Source organism: Gopherus flavomarginatus, chromosome 2 (genome assembly GCF_025201925.1).
Source record: "Gopherus flavomarginatus isolate rGopFla2 chromosome 2, rGopFla2.mat.asm, whole genome shotgun sequence".
Classification (NCBI taxonomy): Eukaryota; Metazoa; Chordata; order Testudines; family Testudinidae; genus Gopherus; species Gopherus flavomarginatus.
In genome coordinates, this window is record NC_066618.1 from 300,699,566 (window position 1) to 300,721,086 (window position 21,521).

Genomic DNA, 21,521 nt, shown 5'->3' on the forward strand with positions numbered 1-21,521 from the left:
CTCACAACCCTGGGTTTAGCAGGCCAATGCTCAAACCACTGAGCTATCCCTCCCCCTGCTGTGAGAGATAGCAGGGATCCCTTCTTGTTCAATGGGAAACAAGCACAGGACGGGTCAGTATTAGGAAAAAGGTTAATTCTGAGCACAGTCTGAGTGACAGAACAAGCTGCCAAGGGAGGATGTGGAATTATCATCACCGGAGACACACAAGGCTTTCGATTACGTTCTCCAGGGGGCTGGCTGGCTGGCTCCGGAGATTAGGAATTGGACAAGAAACCATTCATCTCCAGGTCACCGGTCCCAGTCCAGGCTGTTCAGTGGCCTGTAAATGAAATGAGTTTGGGGCTGGGGGTATCTCTCAGTCCCGTTCCCAGTGGACAGAACAAACCCAACACTGCAGTTAGCACTGACTGTTGCCAGCCCCAGCACAGCAGAGTGGGCCTGCTCCCAGCTCACATGAAGTTTTAAGTGAAAAGCTAACACTTATTTTACCGATTTACCTATAGTCACTAGCACTCAAAGAGCAGCCTACTCTCCCAGCGGTGAGAATTCCCAGATTGCAAACCAGCCACTACCCAAGACTGGCAAAGAGCCTCTCCACACGAGGGTCATTTTTCAAGCTTACCACTAGCTCCACTGACACTAGGAGCATTGGGAGCCCTGCTATAGGGGCACTGCTGGCTGCCAAGAGCATTTTCAGAGCTGTCATTTAGATCTGCTCTGAGTGGAGTTACAGGACTTGGTGCTGAAAACGAGAGAGGCCGCGGGATGCCTGTCTATACCTAAAGCTAACAGTCAGTTCAGCTCCACGGGCGTCAGCAATGATGGGAAAATATCCGAAGCGCAGACAGAGCTGAAGAGACCAGCTCACAGCAATAGGGGCTTCAAAATTTGTTTGGAAAATTATTTACTATAACTTGATTTTCAGCTTCTTTTAAATTATAAAAACCTACCAAAGCCCAAATCCTCAGTAACTCCGGCTACAGACCGTGCTCTGCAAACCCTAATCACAGCATTAGGCACTTGGGCCAATGTTTTCAGATGCAGGTGCTTAAAGCTGGGCACCAAAATGAAAACGGCTGAATGTTCAGAGGTGCTGGGGACCTGGAATGGCAGGTGCTCAGCACCTCTGACAGCTCAGCCACTTATTGCTAGTGTTCTATCCACTAGCAGTGACCTAGGAGAGCGCTCACTGGACCAGGACTCTGGAGACCTGGGTTCTTCACCCTGCTTTGCCACCAGCAAGGCAAAGCCCTTCCCTGTGCCTCAGTTTCCTCGTCTCTAAAAACGGGGTAATGATAACGCTCCAAGATACCTCCTTTCTGAAGTGCTTTGAGATCTAGTGCTGAAAAGTGCTGGGTAAGAGCTAGGCATCATTATTATTAAAGTGCTTAAATATGTATTTCAGAAGCCTAACTTTAGGCCCCATTTGACAACATGGGCCATTGATATTATAGTGCAAAGCAACCTAGAAATACCACAAGCCAGTAATCTGGGAAAGAAGTCCCTGGGGTTTCCCTTGACCCCAGTCATACCCCCATTCCACGACGTGTGACTCGTAGTCCCAGTACTCGCGGGGTCTCTGAGTGTTCACATCTGCATAGACCCTGGCTCGACTCGGCACTGGGCCCGACATGCTTCCACAGACAGAGGGTCAGCACCTCAATCACCCTAAAAAATATAAATACAAACCAATTGAAATGAGAATCAAACTCCCCAGCAAAAGGAAAAAGGAGGCTAAGCATGTAAATTGCTGAACGGGAAGGGGTCTATGGAGAAAGGAGCCGGGGAGCATACACAGGACTAGCAGTGGTTGTATTTCCAGGACAGAGGCTAGACACGTTCCTAGCTGCCAGTGGCACTGTGCTCCAGCTCTACTCCAAAACAGGGAAGAACCAGCATCTCACCCCTCCGAAGCATCACTCGTTCAGGTCAGCAGCACTGCAGCATGTGTGCAAGAGAACGAAGGAAGCCCACACTCCTGCTGCTGGCCAGATTCCGGCCTCCTCTCAGAGACAAGACCTGGGCTGTGCTGAACTGACAGCTCTTTTAGCCTCTGGCAGCACACACACTCCCTCCTCCCTGCCCCAAGCACACTCGCTATCCACCCAGGGGCCCAATTAAGCTAACAGCACAAACCTCCCTCCACTGGTCTCCAGTTTCAAAAGCTCCACAGCAATTAAGAACAAGCTCCACCAAATCCTCACTGAACCAGTCTGCGGCCATCTGAAAGCTGCTTCCCCAAAGGAGAAAGCCAGAAAAAGGAAGAGCCTGGAAAAAGCTGCCAGCACCAAGCTAGCATACAAACCACAAGCAGAGGTAAAACTCAGATCTGTCTCAAGACTGGAAGGTTTACATCACGGGCAGCTCCCAAACCGCCCACCCCAGAGCACTACTGGCAAAGGCCACATCTTCCGGGCCTAAACTACAGCAGGTCCCAGCCATCCATCCTGTCTGTCGGGAGGCCAGCTTGCAGAGACGAACCCCATGTAATGCTCCATTACAGCCGCAGCAACCCAAATGAGCAATTATCATGTCTCCTCATTCCGCTTAGCTGGAGTGGTCCTCCGCAAGGAGCCTGCCTACCTTCCTGCTCAGGCACCCTATGGTAACTGGCCCCTTCTCCAGGCAGGAAGAAGGGCAAGAATGGCCTCAGGGCAGGTCACCACACCCTTTCCTTAGGGTCAGGGCAAGCAGTTCCTTGACTCTCCCCAGGCCTACTGTGCCTGGTCCCAGCTGGTTAAATGCAGCCTCTGTACACTGCACCTGTATGCTGACAATCCAGCACAACCAGGAATAATTAAGGTGTCCACTGGCACAAGCCCCAGGAACAAGGGGTTTCAATGAAACCCAGTAACCATCATGACCCTGAACCATAGTTCTAGGCAATGTGGAGGGACAACCGGTCACATTCTTTCAGAACTCACAAATGGACTGAGAGAGTCACCAGAACCTAACTGAGTGGGGAACTCAAACTTCGCTACAGCGGGGACTCCACTGACGAGTTATCAGGAACTCAACGCCCCTACTGAAACAGTGTCAAATGGAAACATCTATAAACAGAGATACAGGGACCAAGGCAACTACAGTTCCCAGCACCCAAAAGATGAAGAGCGAACTCTGCATGAGAAGACCTGCAGTCTCCCATCTTGCCAAGCAGGGGGATAAAAATCAATGATTTAAAAAAAAAAAAACCTGACTTTTTTTATTTAAAAATTGGATTTTTTGATAAAATGCTTTTTGAGGAAAAACTCTACCTAAAGATAGTTTTAGTTAAGTATATTATAGCTCAAAGATCCCCTCATGGAATCAGGTTTCAGAGAGGTAGCCGTGTATAGGGATTATGAACTCTAATTCTACAGCATGAGACAATATAATCAGATAATGGTTCAAGAAAAGTTTGGTAAATGAGTTCCAGTAGTTCCTGGATTAGGGACCCAATCTTATGAGGTTCCAGGGGCTTCTGTATCGATTATTTAGGTTAATCTTTCTATCTACCCAATGGGACACTGTGCTCAGTCTAGAACAGGTTGGATGGGTGGGTGGTTCTGAGGGGGGCAGTCAGGGGACAGGAAGTGGGAGGGGCCAGATAAGGGGCAGGGACCAGGCTGTTTTGGGAGGCACAGCCTTCCCTACCCAGCCCTCCATACAGCTTTGGAACCCCAATGTGGCCCTCGAGCCAAAACGTTTGCCCACTCCTGGGTTAGACATTGTGTCTTCAGAGGTAATATGCTTGTTAACAGTAAAAATGTTTTAAATAAATGAATAACTAATTAAATAAAGGCAGGACGGATTTGATTTAAATCAATTTTATTTAAATCATGATTTAAATCATCACTAGGCAGGAAGACTCAATTTAATCATGGTTTTCTACATAAAAGTGCATTCTTGTTGATTATATCCTTAATACATATCCTTCACAACTCAGAGACAGAGGTAGGTTACATTTTCAGAAGGTACACACTATACATTTTTAAGTGATTTATTTTGACAACTTTTCAGATTAGTTTTACAGCTCTATCAGAAAATGAATGTTTGGTTATTTCATTTATCAAAGGTAATTGAAGCAGATATTTATGAAGTCATTGGGAGGTGAACTCTCTCCAATTCAACAGGTTAATCATTAATATTTAGAGGATTTCCTTGCCATGCTGTATTAGGAGGAGAACATCACCAGACATTTAAATTGTTTTATTTAACTAAAACACAATGTTATGTATTCTGGATTTTTTTTCTTCAACAGCAAACATATAATATTTTAACAAAACAAGCATATGAATTTCCGAATTAAGTTAAACATTCAAGTTTTTTAAAATCAGGCTTGTTTTTGTTAAAATTGTTTTTAAGTAAAATAATTAAATGAAATATTTTTTAAAAAAATTAAATCAACTTTGCAGCAGCTGCTCTGAAAAAAGTGGGAGGAACCGAGCTAACCCTCCCGCAAGACGTGCGATGGAACTCTGTAGTGGACTGTTCTGAGCACTATATCAAGAGCTGGCCTAATCCGATGACAGTTTCTGAACAAAAACGTGAAAAAACAGATGTCACCATCACAGCCAAAGTTCTCAACATTGGGCTTAAGAGAAATGTTGAACACATGCTGAGTACCCTGAAGCCTATTTCTGTGGCCTTGAACAAAATGCAGAGAAATCGCTGTTTTATTGCTGACACTGTTGAAATTTGGAAGGAACTGAGTGAGATCTTAATGAGAGAAATATGCAATGACAGAGTTACATTACAAGCATTAAAAAAAAATGAATGGGAGAAGCACTATCTCCAGCTCATTTTCTTGCAAATATTCTCAATACTCAGTACCAGGGTCAAATCTTAACCGGTGAAGAAGAGGAGTTGGCTATGACATGGACATCCAGCAATCATCCCTCCATAATGCCAGCTATAATAAACTTCAGAGCTAAGGGTGAACCATTCAAGAAACATATGTTTACTGATATTTTAAAGAAAGTCACAGTAGTGAACCGCTGGAAGTCACTTAAGCACTTGGATTCAGAGACTGTTGAAGTGATAATCTGACTTTTAACAGCAATAGCTTCTTCTGCCAGTGTAGAAAGAATATTTTCTTCCTTTGGACTAATTCATTCCAAGCTGAGAAATCGTTTGGGACCTGAAAAAGCAGGAAAGCTTGTTTTTCTTTTCCAGATTATGAACAAACAGGAAAATGAAGGTGAAGACGACTGAGTTAGCTGCATAAACCAATATTTTAAGTTTCTCATGTTGACCTGGCTGACGTAGTCAATTTAATTTTAGGGATTTTTAAAAAATATTTCTTTTAACTATTTTAGGTAAAAACAATTTTAACAAAAACAAACCTGATTTTAAAAATCTTGAATGTTTAACTAAATTCAAACATTCATATGCCTCTTTTGTTAAAATATTATATGTTTGCTGTTGAAGAAAAAAATCCAGAATACATAACATTGTGTTTTAGTTAAATAAAACAACTTAAATGTCTGGTGATGTTCTCCTCCTAACACAGGATGGAAAGGAAATCCTCCAAATATTAATGATTAACCTGTTGAATTGGAGATAGTTCACCTCCCAATGACTTCATAAATATCTGCTTCAATTACCTTTGGTAAATGAAATAACCAAACAATCATTTTCTGATAGAGCTGTAAAACTAATCTGAAAAGTTTTCAAAATAAATCACTTTAAAAATGCATAGTGTGTATTTTTCTAAAAATGAAACCTACATCTATCTCTGAGTTGTGAAGAATATGTATTAAAGTTATAACAACCAACAAGAATGCACTTTTATGTAGAAATCCATGATTAAATAGAGTCTTCCTGACTAGTGATTTAAATCATGAATTAAATCAAATCCACCCAGTTTTTTATAGTGTCCTCCAATATCCCTTCCTCACTGCGGAAATGTCCAGAATTTTATCTGAAAAGTGCCAAGGTGGAGGGAGCCCAGACCTCTGCTGACCACCGATTCAACCACCATCTGCTGGAGTCTGGCCAAAATACCAGCCTCTTCACCACCCTGGACCTTCCTCTCTGAAAGGGGCCCGCACCCCCAGCAGAAAGCACTTCTCCTCTCACCTGGATGGCCCAATCAGCAACTGTCCCTGGAAACATGACACTGCTTCCCTTTCCATAGGACCCTGCACCAGTGGTACAAGCAGGAATTTATGATGCACATTAGTTTCCAGGGTAAGAGATATCACACCCAGAAGGGTCAAGCTGGATGGAGGAAAAGCCCTTACTTTAGGGGCAGCCAAAATCTGGCCCAGGTCGGCCTTCCTGTTTAACCAAGATGTGGCCTGTGGAGAGTAGAGATCCCACAAGCAATCCTCCATCTGGATTCTAATGCCCTGGCCTTGTTCTGTACTGGTCTCCAGGGGCTACACTTCCACACACGGCTTTGGAGCGTGGAGCAACTCCAGGGCAGTGGAGCTGCAGGTTTTTGCCTGGAGCTGGAGCGGAGCCGGAGCACAGGGCTGCAATGGGCCCCAGTGCCCTACCCTGCTCCATCCCCCAGGAGGCAGGAAGCTGCTGATTAACTGCTCTGTGTGTGGCTTCAAAGCCTGGACTCTGAACAGGAAAGAGCAGCTTGCTTAGTTCAAAGGCGAGTGGCTGAGAGGCAGTGATGAAAAGCTTGCCCTCAGCACACGCTCATCCATGCCGTCCCACTCAGCGAGCACAGCACTACACAAGCCAGGCTGGAGCCGCACAGCTCTGACAGCCAGGCCCTCCAAGCCCTAGCAAGGCTGAATCCAGAAGCAGGGGTTGAGGAAGGATTTCCTAAGAGATGAGGGAGGAGCATTTTCCAGCAAATGACTGCAGCCTGAGGGCACTCTTCCCAGAGCCCAGCTCTCTGCAGCCACCTCCTCATTAACTGCACGATGGGACCCAGGAGGGCTTCCCCCCAACTTCTGGGTAGCACAAAGACCTACACAGACAAACTCAATTCAGCTGCCCTTCTCTGAGGAATGAGGCTGCAGCACCAGAACGCTGCCCAGCCAAGGGAGCCCTATTGCAACTGAGGATTGCCCTGAATCTGAGAGATATCAAACAGGTTACACCTGCCCTCCCCTTTGATGTAGTCCCTGAACATCACTGCTCCCAGCATGCAGTGTAGCCTAGCTACCCAGATCAAGACAAGATACTGAACGCTGGGACCTGCAGTCACAAGGATGGCAGTGGTCTGCCCTATTTCCCTCATGGTCGGCATGTCTGCTGGGTGGGCTTGTTACTGCAACCAAGAGTCCAACTTGGGGGGGGGGGTCCAGAGGCAGTGGCTCTCTCCAGTGACCCCAAAAGGAAGCCCGCACTCAGCTGGGAGTGACTCAGCAGTCCCGAAGCACTGCAGCCTTGTGGGCACCCATCCTTTAAAGGGTCATCTACACAGCTGTGACAGCACCGGAGCCCCAAATCCTGCCTGGAATTATTTCCTTTCAGGCACAGGATTTGCCTAAGCAGCTCCCCAGGCAGAGAGAACGTGTCCCCAGCCCTCCTCTGAGGAATTCGGCTACGATTCCTCCCCGCACTGTGGGACCCAGGACTGACATTTAGGAAGCACATGCGCTCCTCACTCCCCTGAGCGGGATCTTAGATAAGCGCCTGAGGTAAGAGATGGATGAGATCTGTCTGGCTTAGGGTTCTTCACTGTCACCCGTCACGGCAGGATTCCAGCACTTCCATGTCAACCAACAGCAATCGTGAAGTCCCCAGCAGACTCCATGGAGTATCCGGCACTTCTCTCTCACCGAGGCAGAGCTCTGCTAGGGGTACACTTTTGTTTTGGTTGGTTGATTTGTTTATAACAGGTTTTGTTTGGGTAGGTGGGACTGTCAATATTCTGAGCCATTCTGAGGGTGGAACGGCTTTTGCAAAGAGAAGGCTTTGCAGCGTTTCACAGAGACAGTCTGACTGGCTCCAGCTCCCCTACTCTGCTCTGGAAGTTCATTGCATAGCCAGAGTCCCTTGACTGAACACTTTGTCCCTGGCACTCACATGCTTCACCCTGGGCTTTGTGCCCAGCATGGTCCTAGAGGAGCAGCTATCGCAGCGGTTTATAGATCAAAATTCTGTCACTAATGTAGCTGAGGCTTGATCCATTCATTGCTTTGAAGATTAGGAAACTGAGATCGGAAGATGACTGGGAACCAGAGGAGGGATTTCAGTACGAGCCTGATGGGCTCACAGCATCTCAGACAATGGAAGAGGAAGGCAGCCTCATTCCGTACCACCCAGAGCCCATGCACTATCTTTACATTCAGCTTCAGACGCCGTGAATCACAGTGATCCAGCCTGGAAGTGATAAATGTACGAATCACTGCAGGCCGGCCCTGGCCTTGAGGAAGGAACAAAGTTTCTTAGCAAGGTGGAGGGGAAGGAAGACATTAGGACTATCCCTCTGCAAGAACACGCCACAGTCCCTAAGACAAGGGTGGGCAAACCTTTTGGTCCAAGGGCCACTTCTGGGTATAGAAATTATGGCAGGCCATGAATGCTCATGAAATTGGGGTTGAGGTGCACACGGGGGTGAGAGCTCTGGTTGGGGATGTAGGCTCTGGGGTGGGGCCAGAAGTGAGGAGTTCAGGAGGGGGCTCTGGGCTGGGGCAGGGAGGATGGAGGGGTGGGGAGGGCTCAGGCTGAGGGTGAGAGGTTTGGGGTGTAGGATCGTGTTCCAGGCTGGGACTGAGGGGTTCAGAGGGCAGGAGGGGGATCAGGGATGGGGCAGAGGGTTGGGGCATGGGTGGTGCCTCAGGGGTGCAGGCTCCGGGCAGTGCTTACCTCAAGCAGCTCCCAGAAGCAGTGGCATATCCTCCTCTCCGGCTCCTATGCAGAGGCGCAGTCAGGCGGGTCTGCTGCATGCTGCCCCATCCGCAGGCACTGCCCCTGCAGCTCCCATTGGCTGTGGTTCCTAGCCAATGGGAGCTGCAGAGGTGGTGCTTGGGGCAGGGAGAGCATGCGAAGTCCCCTGGCTGCCCCGATGTGTAGGAGCCGGAGCGGGGACATGCCACTACTTCCGGGAGCCGTGCGGAGTGGCCCCCGATCCTCCTCCCCAGCGGGAGCTCAAGGGCTGGATTAAAACAGCTGGCAGGCCAGATCTGGCCCACAGGCCACAGTTTGCCCAGCCCTGCCCTAAGAGATTCCAATAGTCTGCAGGCAAATGGGCACATACACACTCAACATTTGCATGATGGGAGCCTACTTGAGACACAAGAGGCAACAAGCCCACCTGGAGAAGTGATCACCATTCGAGGAATTCATTCAGGAGCCCTTTGCCTCCTGGCAGCACATCACTGGACTGCAGATTCTGTCCCTCATCTCCGAGCCTAAGACAATGCATTTAATACATAACATGATGATGCCTTGCTCACAGCACAGGGCCACAAATACTCCATGATCATCCCACATTAGAAAATAATAAATGAAGCACCCACAAAAGTAGCCACTCAACCTCAGGAAGGAACGATTAGGATCCAGGTTACCAACCCAAACGCACTTCATCTTTACTTCCACATTTAACCGAACAACAATTTACATAGGTTCATGAGGTGCATTTTGCCTAAAGTAGGGAATCTGCATCCCAGAGCTCTGGCCCCAGAATTGATCCTGCCTCCCCTACAGACGCTGACTACTCTGGCTTCCTGACTCTCCCGTGTCCATGGCGCAGGTGAAAACGAGGAGGAGATGGTGCCTGTGTGCTACATATGCAGCTATCTGAGATTATCCCAAAAGGGAGGCTCACAGGGAAATCACCAGCACACATTTGTTCTTCAAAACTCTCACTGGAGGTGCATGTATTAAAATTCAACATGAGAGCTTAAGGAGCAAGATAAGATTCAACCCATGTGAAAGGAGAGGTAGTTCCTTTAAGTCTTATTCACTGCAAAACAGCATGTCAGACTGACAACTGTGATGTGCTCACTTAAGGGACCCTATCCCAGTCAGGCGAGGAGACATTGTTAAGACTGAGGTGGGAACATTAACTCTCAGCTCCTGACTTCTGTGCAATTAAAATCTCAGAATGTGGCAGTAACGGGTTTTTTTGGCTATACAATTCCCGTTTGTAACTGAATTATTTAGGGTAGCATGGAGGCAGACGTAGGAGAAATGGAACAGAAGGAAGGGAATTGTAGGCAGAACATCAGAAAAACTCTCCTGACCCGGAGATGATTAGTGCAGCAGAATTCTCTCGCCAGGGAAGGAGGGAAGCCCCAAACTGAACAAAGCACTAGAGAATAGATTACACAGAACAATCCTTCCCTGGCCTAAGGGGATAAGACTGCACGGGACTCAATAGACTTCTCCCTATCTGATTTCTATGAGTAAACGAATTCTGCTGGGACCAATCGCTACAATCAGAAAAACAAAGGCAAACGAAGGTATCTTTCTATTTGTTGCCATGCCAGGAGAGTCGTACTAAGGGAACTTGGGTTGGCCGTTGCTGGACAACATGCACAACTCCAATTTAAGGCTCGTGAACTGAAGGCGTCTGGTCCATAAACTATGAAAACAGAGCAGACCAGCTTCATGTGGAAGCCGGAGGCTCTCCTCAGAGCTGGCTACTCAGAGAAAGGGCTCACTAGGCAAGGTCTGTCTTGGCTATTTCTCTTCCACCCCTCGCGGGAAGGTTATAATTCTTAGTTACCATTAAGATGCATGGTCAAAACCAGCTCACCAACTTCTACAGTGCAGCCCCCAGTTTCCCTCACATTCTTTAATCTGAGGTACTTATATGGCCCCGATTATCACAGTATCTGAGCGCCTCACAAACGTTAACGTATTTATTCTCTCACACACCATGTGAGACAGGGCAGAGCTAACACTCACATTTTACAAATAGGAAACTGAGGCCCAAAAGAACGAAGTGTCTTGCCCAAGCTCACAGATGAAGTCTGGAAACTGAGCCCAGATCTCCAGAGTCGCAGGCTCACTTCCCTCACATTTAAAATTAACCTCAGGCCCATGGGGCCAGCAAGTTCTGCCCCTCATGTAAGGGTGTAACGATCTCCCTAGTTACATGATAAGATTCCTAGTTCTAGCCCTCTGTCTTCCCTGTTGTATAGAGTTAAACTAGAAGAAGAGGGGGTGGGGGACGGCCTGCCTCTTGGTCTTTTGCCAGGAGACCGAGCCCACCAGATGACCGGATGGAAAGCACCATCATGTGCAAGAGGAGCCTGGCAAGACTCAGATGCTGAGCAAAACTGCAGTAGCTTAACTAACTCATTGAGAGAATGCGCCGCACACCATGGGAGCATCAGCCACTCCCATTCAAACTATATGGGGAAGGAGAAATTTAGGGGACCCACACTGAGATGGTGCGACTGAAATCCTACGCCTTCCGTGAAGTTAGCAAATGGACAGCATGGTGGTACAGGATAGCCAAAGAAAGCTGGAGCTGTACTTCACTCAGGTTAGATGCTCTGTCAGACCCAGAGTAGTCTACCCCCCCACCAGGAACTCACGCAGGATTGCTCCCTAGAACGCAATTAATCCATGTCTTTCCCCAAATCAATGTTTCCAATCCCAAGACCTCTGCAGGGTCTCCCGTGCTGCTGATCAGAGGGAACAGGTTTCAAAGAGCAAGGAGTCAAAAGGCTGAAGTGCACAGGGGTAGAGGTCCATATGAACCAACCCTTCAGGAGTCCTTTCCCCTGAACTTTGAGAACCCCATCTCTCAGCACTACTGCTACAAAAGAGCGGGGGAGGGGGGGGTCTCATGTTTATTTTCTCTCTTTCAAGCAGCAGCTCAAGCTTAGCAGGATGTGGAATGCCCTGGGGAAAGGGATTGCCACATTCAGAGACTGACACCGCATCTGAGGAGCGTAAATGCAGTTGTAAACCTCATCCTCTCTGCCTTGAAGGTCAACAAAGGGTGATGATCTTTTGGTGACCTAGCATCGATCATCAGACAAGTTCTCTAACTATGGCCTCAGGTTCCTTGTGGGCCTCAATACCAGGGCGACAGAAGGCCCAAGCACTGTTTGAAATTTCTAGATTGTCGGGCAGCACTAATCACTACAAATGCTGTGAACATTACGTATTTTTTCTCCACTGCCAGGTGCCTCTCAGCTGGCCAGTCCTCCACAATTCACAGCTTAGATCATTACTGGAACTATTCGGGACTGTGAATATCTGTATAAAACCAGAATGATTCCAATCAGCTCCAGAATCTCACCCCTCTCAAACAATACAGCTACCAACCTACTTCTCAGAGTGTCACTTGTATCCAAAACAGTCTCTCAGAACACCAAGAACCAAATAACAGACACAGGCCTGACAACAATGCCTTCCTTCTCGGAACTCAGCCCATTTGCACAACTGAAAACCCTGAAACCACCACAAAAAAACACAAACTCAAACCATGGGCTGCCACTGTAATCCATGACCTTGGCTCGTGAAAGAGACCAGGGCCACACAGAGGATTCAAGGGGCCTGGGGCAAAGCAATTCCAGTGGCCCCTTCCATATTGCCCCACTTGCTCCCCCCCACCACAGGTGGCCCTGGGAAAAATAAACCTTCCACATCTCAGCACAAACCCAGTTGTGAGAAAACTTCTTTCCAGGTATCACTGGTTCTCAGCATCAGCTAGTGCTAAAAGGCACTAAAGCTCATTAAAAGGGTTGGACAAATATTTTCCGTCAAAACTTTTTTTGGATCGAAAACTAGGGGTTTTTAAAAAGCAGAAAAAAATCACAGACATCGCCTCCTTTCCTTCAAAATTTGTTGTGGTTTTTTTAATTGAAAAGCTGAAATTAGTCTGCCAAAACCTGAATATGGTTTGGGGTTTCAGAAGTGTGTGGTCAAATATTTGCTGCTTGCTGTGTTTGATTGTTTAAAGAAACAATAAAAAAATTCTGCTTAAAAAAAATCCAAAACTTTTGAACCATCTCAGCTTGTGACCAAACGCCTGAGCCCATCCAGTCAGAGATTTTTCCAGGGTTCTGATACTCTGCTGGTTTCCTTGACTCATATCTGTCTCCATAACTTGGGTTCATTTAGGTTAAAACATAAGAATAGCCATACTGGGTCAAATCAAAGGTCCATCCAGCCCAGTTACTGTCTACCGACAATGGCCAATGTCAAGTGCCCCAGAGGGAGTGAACCTAACAGTTAATGATCAAGTGATCTCTCTTCTGCCATCCATCTCCACCCTCTGACAGACAGAGGCTAGGGACACCATTCCTTACCCATCCTGGCTAATAGCCTTTAATGGACTTATCTGTTTCCTAGAGACTGGCTCCATGGGGTCCCTCACAAACTGGAGACATTACTGTGGGTTTGTCTTTAGTATAGCTTATGTACCTACTCCATGAACTGAGCATTTGAGCTTGGTCCAGAATCTGGGATGAGCCTATGTTGTGAAAACCGAAATGCTCAAAATAGCACATGCATGTGAATGGACACAGGGTGCTAACATTAAATTACCCCAGGGGTTCTCAAACTAGGGGTTGGGACCCCTCAAGGGGTCATGAGGTTATTACTGGGGGTCGCGAGCTGTCAACCTCCACCTCAAACCCCGCTTTGCCTCAAGCATTTGTAATAGTGTTAAATATACAAAAAAAGTGTTTTCAATTCATAAGGGGGGGGTCACCCTCAGAGGTTTGCTATGTGAAAGGGGGTCACTAGCACAAAAGTTTGAGAACCACTGAATTAACCCCTCTGGAGCCTCAGGGAATGCAGGGGGGGGTCTCCCTTGGTAGGGCTGGGAAGGATATTGCTCTTCTCATGTGACCCCTCCCCCAGTGACTAATTTTAAATGAAGCTACTCTCCCCTGACATGAATCTCCCTACGGCACTGAAATGAAATACAGACTATAATTTGGCATTTGAGAAGTGAAAGGGATGGTAGTCCTAATGGAAAAGCTAACAGCTTGGCTCTTCTGCAAGCCTCAAACTGCTGAATGAGCTTTAGGGTAGGGAAGGCTGTGCCTCCCAAACAGCCTGCCCCTGCCCCCTATCTGACCCCCACCCACTTCCTGCCCAACTGCGCGCCCCCCTCAGAATCCCCGACCCATCCTGCTCCTTGCCCCCTCACCGTCCCCCAGAGAGCCCCCACCACCACCACCCCGGGACCCCAACCCTGCTCCCTGCCCCCTGACTGCCCCGACCCCTATCCACCCCCCCATTGAGTCCTGATAGACCCCCAGAACGCCCCAGAATGCCCATGATCCAAGCCCTCCGTTCCCTGGCCCCTACTGCAATCTCTGCCCCCTCCCTGTCCCCTGGACTCCCTGCCCCTTATCCAACCTCCCCCCGGCCCCTTACCCCGGCTCCTCCCTCACCCAGAGCCTCAGCACGTCGCATCCAGGAGCATCCCTGAACAGCGGGACAGCATGACTCTGGCAGGGCCTGAGCTGCCCCCCCCCCTCCCCGCTCAGAGCCGCGTGGTAAGGGGGCAGGGCTGCGAGCTCCAGCGGGGCCTGAGCTCGCAGCCCTGCCCTCTTACCACGCGGCTCTGAGTGAGGTGGAGCTCAGGCCCCGCCGGAGCCATGCTGCAGCGCTGTCCAGGGATGCTGCTGGATGCGCTGAAGCTCCGGGAGAGGGGCAGGGGCCTCAGCCGTTCTCCTGGGGGCTCTTGTGGAGCCCGGGGCAAATTGCCCCACTTGTCCCCCTCTTCCCCTCGGGGAGGCCCTGAGAGAGACTCAAAACTATCTTAAATTGTTAAGAATGAAGTTTTCTTTCACTTGTGGAGAAGCAGCTCTGGATAGCTTTACGTCACCAAGAAAAATATTCTCTGACGCCACGGGGTTTTTCCTTATTTCAGCTCCGTCAACAGGGAATCATGCTTAGATTTCAAATAATTGCAGCTTAAACATTTTCGTGTTCCTGCCTTTGAAAACTGCCTCCTGCACGAGCTAATGTCAAAACCTTGCTACAGTTCACACATCGTGGTATAGGGTGATTTCACTGCGTGCACAGACAAAACCATCAGTCAGACATATACAAATATTTCAGAAGGGAGAGACTGTAAGTATTTTAATCTCAAAAAGTCCTTAATTGATTCAAGATGTTCAGAAAACAGTCGTGGTGACAATGAGGCTTCACTGAAAGTCTTTGAAATCTTGAGGAATTCTATGTTTTTCGTGGGGGGAGTTTACAAGGGGGATCAAAATCGGCCTTATAAAGGGGCAGTGGTGGCAACCAAGGGCCCTAATTCTGCCCTGTGATGCCCACAGACAGAGCTCTGGTGGGCACAGAATCCTATCTGAAAAATGACAGCCCCCAACAGCACAGCACCTCCTACGCCACGCTGAGGCACTGAGAGACATAGGTATAGGGGAAAGTACTCCAACATGGGAGTTTTGACTGGTAGCTTGAGTCAGGATTCCTAAGGGCATTCCTAGCTCTGCCACCAACTCCATCTCTGACCTCAGGCACTTCAGTGACTCAGTTTCCTCATCTGTAAAATGGGGATGACGACAGTTACCGACCTCACAGAAATGTTTTAACAATTCACAAATGAATGTTTGCGAAGGGGTTTGAGACCCTTGCATAGAAATTAATATAGATTATGATTTATAGTTGTATTGCTGCAGAGTCTAAAAGCTTCAATCAGGGATCAGGGAACTATAGTGCTAGGCACTGTGCTCAGACATAACAATATTATGAGTAATATTGCAGTACAATCCTCTTCAGGGGGCCTGCAAAGATAGTAAAATGACTTGTGCCCTTTATGATCTACAAAGAAACAATGAAAATCAATTCTACATATCTTTTCCACTGGTTATTTTTCATTGGAAATTCATGTCTCATCTACCCTTTTCCCCTACAACAGAGGTTCTCAAACTGTGGTCTGTGGATCACCAGTGGTCCACGAGCTCCATTCAGGTGGTTCGCAGTTAGTTCCATCTAAGGTGCATGCCTGGGTGGCTGCACACAAGAGAATGAAGGGCCACCCACCTAATTAGTGGAGCTGCCCAGGCATGGCTCCACTAATTATGTGCCTGGACCCTGGAGAAGATGCACATATAAGGTGAGGTGGTGGCCTTGGGGCAAATAGGGGGTAGGTGGGTGGGAGGGGTTAGTGGGGTGAGAAGAGGGGGTGGGGGGAATTTGGGACGTCCAGGGCTGAGGTGGCCAGAGAAAGAGGAAACTTTCCCCAGCTCCAGGGTTGCAGCTACTGGGGAGAAACGGCCCTTCTTCCCAGCCCCAGCTCAGGGCTGCTGCGGCAGGGCAGAGAGGGCACATCCATCACATTAGAAAGGTAAGGCTACTGATATTAAAATATGAGTTGTGGGCTTTTATTTGCAGAACAAAAAAGGTTTATTATTATTCAGGGTTTTCTTATATAGCGCTTTTATCCAAAGTGCTTTATGATAGTTAGCTCACGGTACAGACAACATTTGGAAATATCATTAAGTGGTCCACCGAGACCCTGAGCAATTTTCAAATGATTCACGAAAAAAAAGTTTGAGAACCACTGGCCTAGAAGATTCTATGAAGGTCTAGGAAACTGATAACTTGACATCAGTGAGGCCATCCAGTTAAACCTGAACGGGGAAGTGATTTGAATTCAGTGCTACTCACGCTCTGCCCCTTTGTCTATCTCTGTTAACATCTATTCATAAGCTCCCCTCTCAACACTTGGCTTTGTTAAAGATTCAACAGCCCCAAAAGTCCTCCAGAAGAACTGGGTATCAACACACTCAGACATTCCAGAGATTTCTAAAGTTTAAAAAAAAAAAAAAATCCCTGGAAAAACATTTTTTAAAACCCTTTCAGGCTTTCTCTACACATTATGAAAGCCCAGTTGAGTGACCACCTTTAATTGAGATTTCAACCAAGGACACTCCACTTGTCATAATAAATATTAAAAATAAATAAGAACATAAGGACGACTAGACTGGGTCAGACCTATGGTCGAGATAACCCAGTATCTTGTCTTCTGACAGTGGCCAATGCCAGGTGCCCCAGAGGGAATGAACAGAACAGGGAATCATCAAGTGATCCATCCCATCGCCCATTCCCTGCTTCCGGCAAACAGAGGCTAGGGACACCATCCCTGCCCAGCCTGGCTAATAGCAATTGATGGACAATCCCTCTTTAACTTATCTAGTTCTTTTTTTAACCCTATTATAGTCTTGGCCTTCACAACATCCTTTGGCAAAGAGTTCCACAGGTTGACTGGGCATTGTGTAAAGAAATACTTCCTTTTTTTTCTTTTAAACCTGCTGTCTATTAATTCCATTTGGTGCCCCTGGTTTCTGTGTTATGAGAAGGAGTAAATAAGTCTTCCTTATTTACTTTCTCCACGCCCGTCATGATTTTATAGACCTCTAGCATATCCCCCCCTTAGTCGTCTCTTTCCCAAGCTGAAAAGTCCCAGTCTTATTAATTTCTCCTTATATGGAAGCTGTTCCATACCCCTAATAATTTTTGTTGCCCTTTTCTGAACCTTTTCAAATTCCAGTACATCGTTTTTGAGATGGGGTGACCACATCTGCACACAGTATTCAAGCTGTGGGCGTACCATGGATTTATATAGAGGCAATATGATATTTTCTGTCTCCTTATTTATCCCTTTCCTAATGATCCCCAACATTCTGTTGGCTTTTTTGACTGCCGCTGCACATTGAGCAGATGTTTTCAGAGAACTTTGCACAATGACTCCAAGATCATCGAATCATAGAGTATCAGAGTTGGAAGGGACCTCAGGAGGTATCTAGTCCAACCCCCTGATCAAAGTAGGACCAATCCCCAACTAAATCATCCCAGCCAGGGCTTTGTAAAGCCTGATCTTAAAAACCTCTAAGGAAGGAGATTCCATCACCTCCCTAGGGAACCCATTCCAGTGCTTCACCACCCTCCTCGTGAAATAGTGTTTCCTAATATCCAACCTAAACCTCCCCCACTGCAATTTGAGACCATTGCTCCTTGTTCTGTCATCTGCCACCACTGAGAACAGCTGAGCTCCATCCTCTTTGGAACCCCCTTTCAGGTAGTTGAAAGCAGCTATCAAATCCTCCCTCATTCTTCTCTTCTGCAGACTAAATAATCCCAGTTCCCTCAGCCTCACCTCATAAGTCATATGCTCCAGCCCCCTAATCACTTCTGCTGCCCTACACTGGACTCTTTCCAATTTTTCCACATCCTTCTTGTAGTGTGGGGCCCAAAACTGGACACAGTACTCCAGATGAGGCCTCACCAGTGCAAAATAGAGGGGAATGATCACGTCCCTCGATCTGCTGGCAATGCTCCTACTTATACAGCCAAAAATGCCATTAGCTTTCTTGGCAACAAGGGCACACTGCTGACTCATATCCAGCTTCTCATTCACCATAACCTCTAGGTCCTTTTCTGCAGAACTGTTGCCTAGCCACTCACTCCCTAGCCTGTAGCAGTGCATGAGATTCTTCTGTCCTAAGTGCAGGACTCTGCACTTGTCCTTGTTGAACCTCATCAGATTTCTTTTGGCCCAATCCTCTAATTTCTCTAGGTCCCTCTGTATCCTATCCCTGCCCTCCAGCGTATTTACCATTCCTCCCAGTTTAGTGCCATCTGCAAACTTGCTGAGGGTGCTGTTACCACTCAAGATCTCTTTCTTGACTGGTAAGAGCTAATTTAGACCCCATCATTTTATATGTATAGTTGGGATTATGTTTTCCAATGTGTATTACTTTGCATTTATCAACACTGAATTTCATCTGCTATTATGTTGCCCAGTCACCTAGTTTTGTAAGATTCCTTTGTAGCTCTTCGCAATCTGCCTGGGACTTAACTATCTTGAGTAGTTTTGTATCATGTGCAAATTTTGTCACCTCATTGTTTACCCTAAATTCAGGTATAATAATCAAATTTATATTTCATAGCCCCAGAATTCAGAATCTCCAACCTATTTTAAGTCCTGTTACACACAGATTCAGCGATTCCAAGGCTAGAGTGATCATTGTGATCATCTAGTCTGACATCTAGTCTGACACAGGCCATAGAACTTCCCCCAAAAAATTCCTAGAGCAGATCTTTTAAAAAACCATCCAATCTTCATTTAAAAATGGTCAGTGACAGAGAATCCACCATGACTTTTGGTAAATTGGTCCAATGATTAATTACCCTGTCCAAAATCTACACCTTATTTCCAGTCTGAATTTGTTTAGCTTTAACTTCCAGCCATCAGATGTTAGACCTTCCTCTGCTAGACTGAAGAGCACATTACAGGTCTCTCGCAACTTACGCACATTTAACATGTGCAACTTCAAGTATACGCATACGGCCGGACTGGGGGGCGTGGCCTCAAGCGAGGGGCATGGCCTCAAGATTTAAAGGTCCTGGGGCACCAGCTGTGGCTGGGAGTCCCAGGGCCTTTAAATCACCCAGGGGGCTCCCAGCTGCAGAGGTGGCTGGTAGCCCCTGTGGTGAACTAAAGGGTCCGAGGCTCCAGCCATTGTGGAGCTCCGGGCCCTTTAAATGCCAGCCCCAGCCCGGCTGCCCAAGCTGCGGGTGGGATTTAAAGGGCTCCTCCGGGCTCCCCACCATGGCGGGAAGCCCAGCGGAGCCCTTTGAATGCCACCCGCAGCTCCGGCGGCGGGGCCAGGGAGGGGGTGCATTTAAAGGACTCCACCAGGCTCCCCACCGCGGCGGGAAGCCCAGCGGACCCCTTTAAACCCCGCCCGAAGCTCCGGCAGCGGGGCCGAGGCCAGTATTTAAAGGGCAGCGGGGAGCCCGGTGGAGCCCTTTAAATGCCCCCGCAGCCCGGCTGCAGGAGCTGCAGGCGGGGTTTAAAGGGCTTGGGGATATAATTTTGGCTATACGCGGTTTTCGCTTTATGCGATAACCACGGAACCGAACCCCCGCCTAAGATGACACTTGCCTGTATCAAATATTTGTTTCCCAGGTAGGTGCTTACAGACTAATCAAGCCATCCTTTCATCTTCTCTTTGTTAAGCTAAATAGATTGAGTGTGTGGAGCCTATCGCTCTAAGGCAGGTTTTCTAACCCTTTAATCATTCTCGTGGCTCTTCTCTGACCCCTCCAATTTATCATCATCCTTCTTGAATTGTGGCCACCAGAACTGGACCCAGGATCCCAGCAGCGCTCGCACCAGGGCCACATACAGTAACTGGCACAATAACCTCTATGCTCCTACTCAAAATTCCCATTAATGCATCACCTAGCGTGACTAGCCATAGGTGTCCTTCTTAAGTGAAAGCTTTGCAACTGCGGCCCTGATTTAGCAGCAGCAAGAAGCCCAACTGGTTCCATGGGAAGAGCCTTTTGATATGAGACATAATTCATTACAAAAGGGAAACCAAACTTGTGGCACAAGCCTGTGGCACAGACAAGTGAAGATGAGAGAGGTTCAGCAGGATCTGCTCCCACGCATACTTCCTATTTCCTCAGGAAACCTCAACCTTCCTCTTTGGCTTCTTACCCATCAGCCATTCACGGCGGTACACAGGCTGCATCTACACTGACCCACATCTCATTTCCAGTGATGAGGCTGGGGCCTGACTAAGCTTCCTAGCTACAGTGACTGAGGCACAAAGAGACTGAAACACGTGTCCCAGGTCACAGTTACAATGGGCCTGGACAAGGCAGCACAGTGACAGCAGCATGTGGTCACGGTGCACTCGCACATCATGTGCGAGTGGAAGAACTAGGTGAAGCTGCCCAAGCACTCCACTTCTAGGCTGCTCCCCTCACACCTGGAGAAGCAGCAATGTCAGGGAGAAGGAGGTGGGAGCAACTCAGGAACGGTGCAGGAGCAAATCACGTAGGGGTCCCAGGACAGGGACAGCAGGGGAACTGCAGGTAAGAAGTGAGATACATGGGCACACCTGATGGAGCATCCCAGGACTGGCAAAACACTTTCATACATATTACAACCTGCAAGAGTATCAGCTCTCCAGCCCAGGTCAGACAGGACACAATCTCAGACTGACTTTCCCTTTGAAAGGACCATGGTAGAACATGGCCCAAGTCATTGACACTGATTTCACATTCTCCAGGAACAGAAAGTTATTACCTTGAACCTTGGTTAATCTATAGCCCAAATGCTGCCCTGAGCGGTCCTGGGAGAGGCAGAGAAAGGCGTGAGCTGCATTCCAGATGGGGGAGGGGGCCAGCGGGGCCGGGCAGAGCTCACTGCAGCAATCAGCTCAGGAGGGAAGGAAAAGTGCTTCCACGTTGCAGCTATCTGTGGTTTCCATCCATCAGCACAGAGAAAAGTGATGGGCTGAGGGGCCTCCCGGAACCAGGCACTTACAGCATTGCTCTGTCCCTAAAAAAAAAACAAAACAGACATGTCTATAGCACCCCTCTATCAACAAGCCAATGGGCGTGGCAAACACATACACAAGGAGCAGAGCAGCACCGAAATGCAGCTACCTCTCCAGTGGGACACAGCAGCGGCTTAACAGCACACAGCAACACTGTCCAGCTATTTACAACAGAGATTGAATCACACAGCCCCTCCCTGCAGCACCAAAATGGGAGAAACCCCTTTCTGAGAAAACCCTCTCCATTACCAGCGCCACTTCTGGCACCATCTAGATGTTACAGCTAAAAAGCCTGATGCTTCTTTAGATGTCCAAAGTCACACACCC

The 21,521-nt window shown here is 47.9% G+C and overlaps 1 protein-coding gene and 1 long non-coding RNA gene across 2 annotated transcripts in view; both read right to left on the reverse strand.

The window, feature by feature from the left end:
- LOC127044510 (uncharacterized) overlaps nucleotides 1-21,521 on the reverse strand; it is a 158,414-nt gene that overhangs the window by 125,458 nt on the left and 11,435 nt on the right. The window lies entirely within an intron of this gene.
- The window catches only part of LOC127044480 (casein kinase II subunit alpha-like), a 43,283-nt gene that overhangs the window by 18,682 nt on the left and 3,080 nt on the right, over nucleotides 1-21,521 (reverse strand). Inside the window, exons 2-3 of the mRNA XM_050939418.1 lie at nucleotides 20,942-21,196; nucleotides 1,536-1,671 (exon numbers count right to left, since the gene is read on the reverse strand). Of these exons, the coding sequence (XP_050795375.1) occupies nucleotides 1,536-1,636 (101 nt within the window). The 5' untranslated portion in view covers nucleotides 1,637-1,671; nucleotides 20,942-21,196. The remainder of the gene's footprint in view (nucleotides 1-1,535; nucleotides 1,672-20,941; nucleotides 21,197-21,521) is intronic.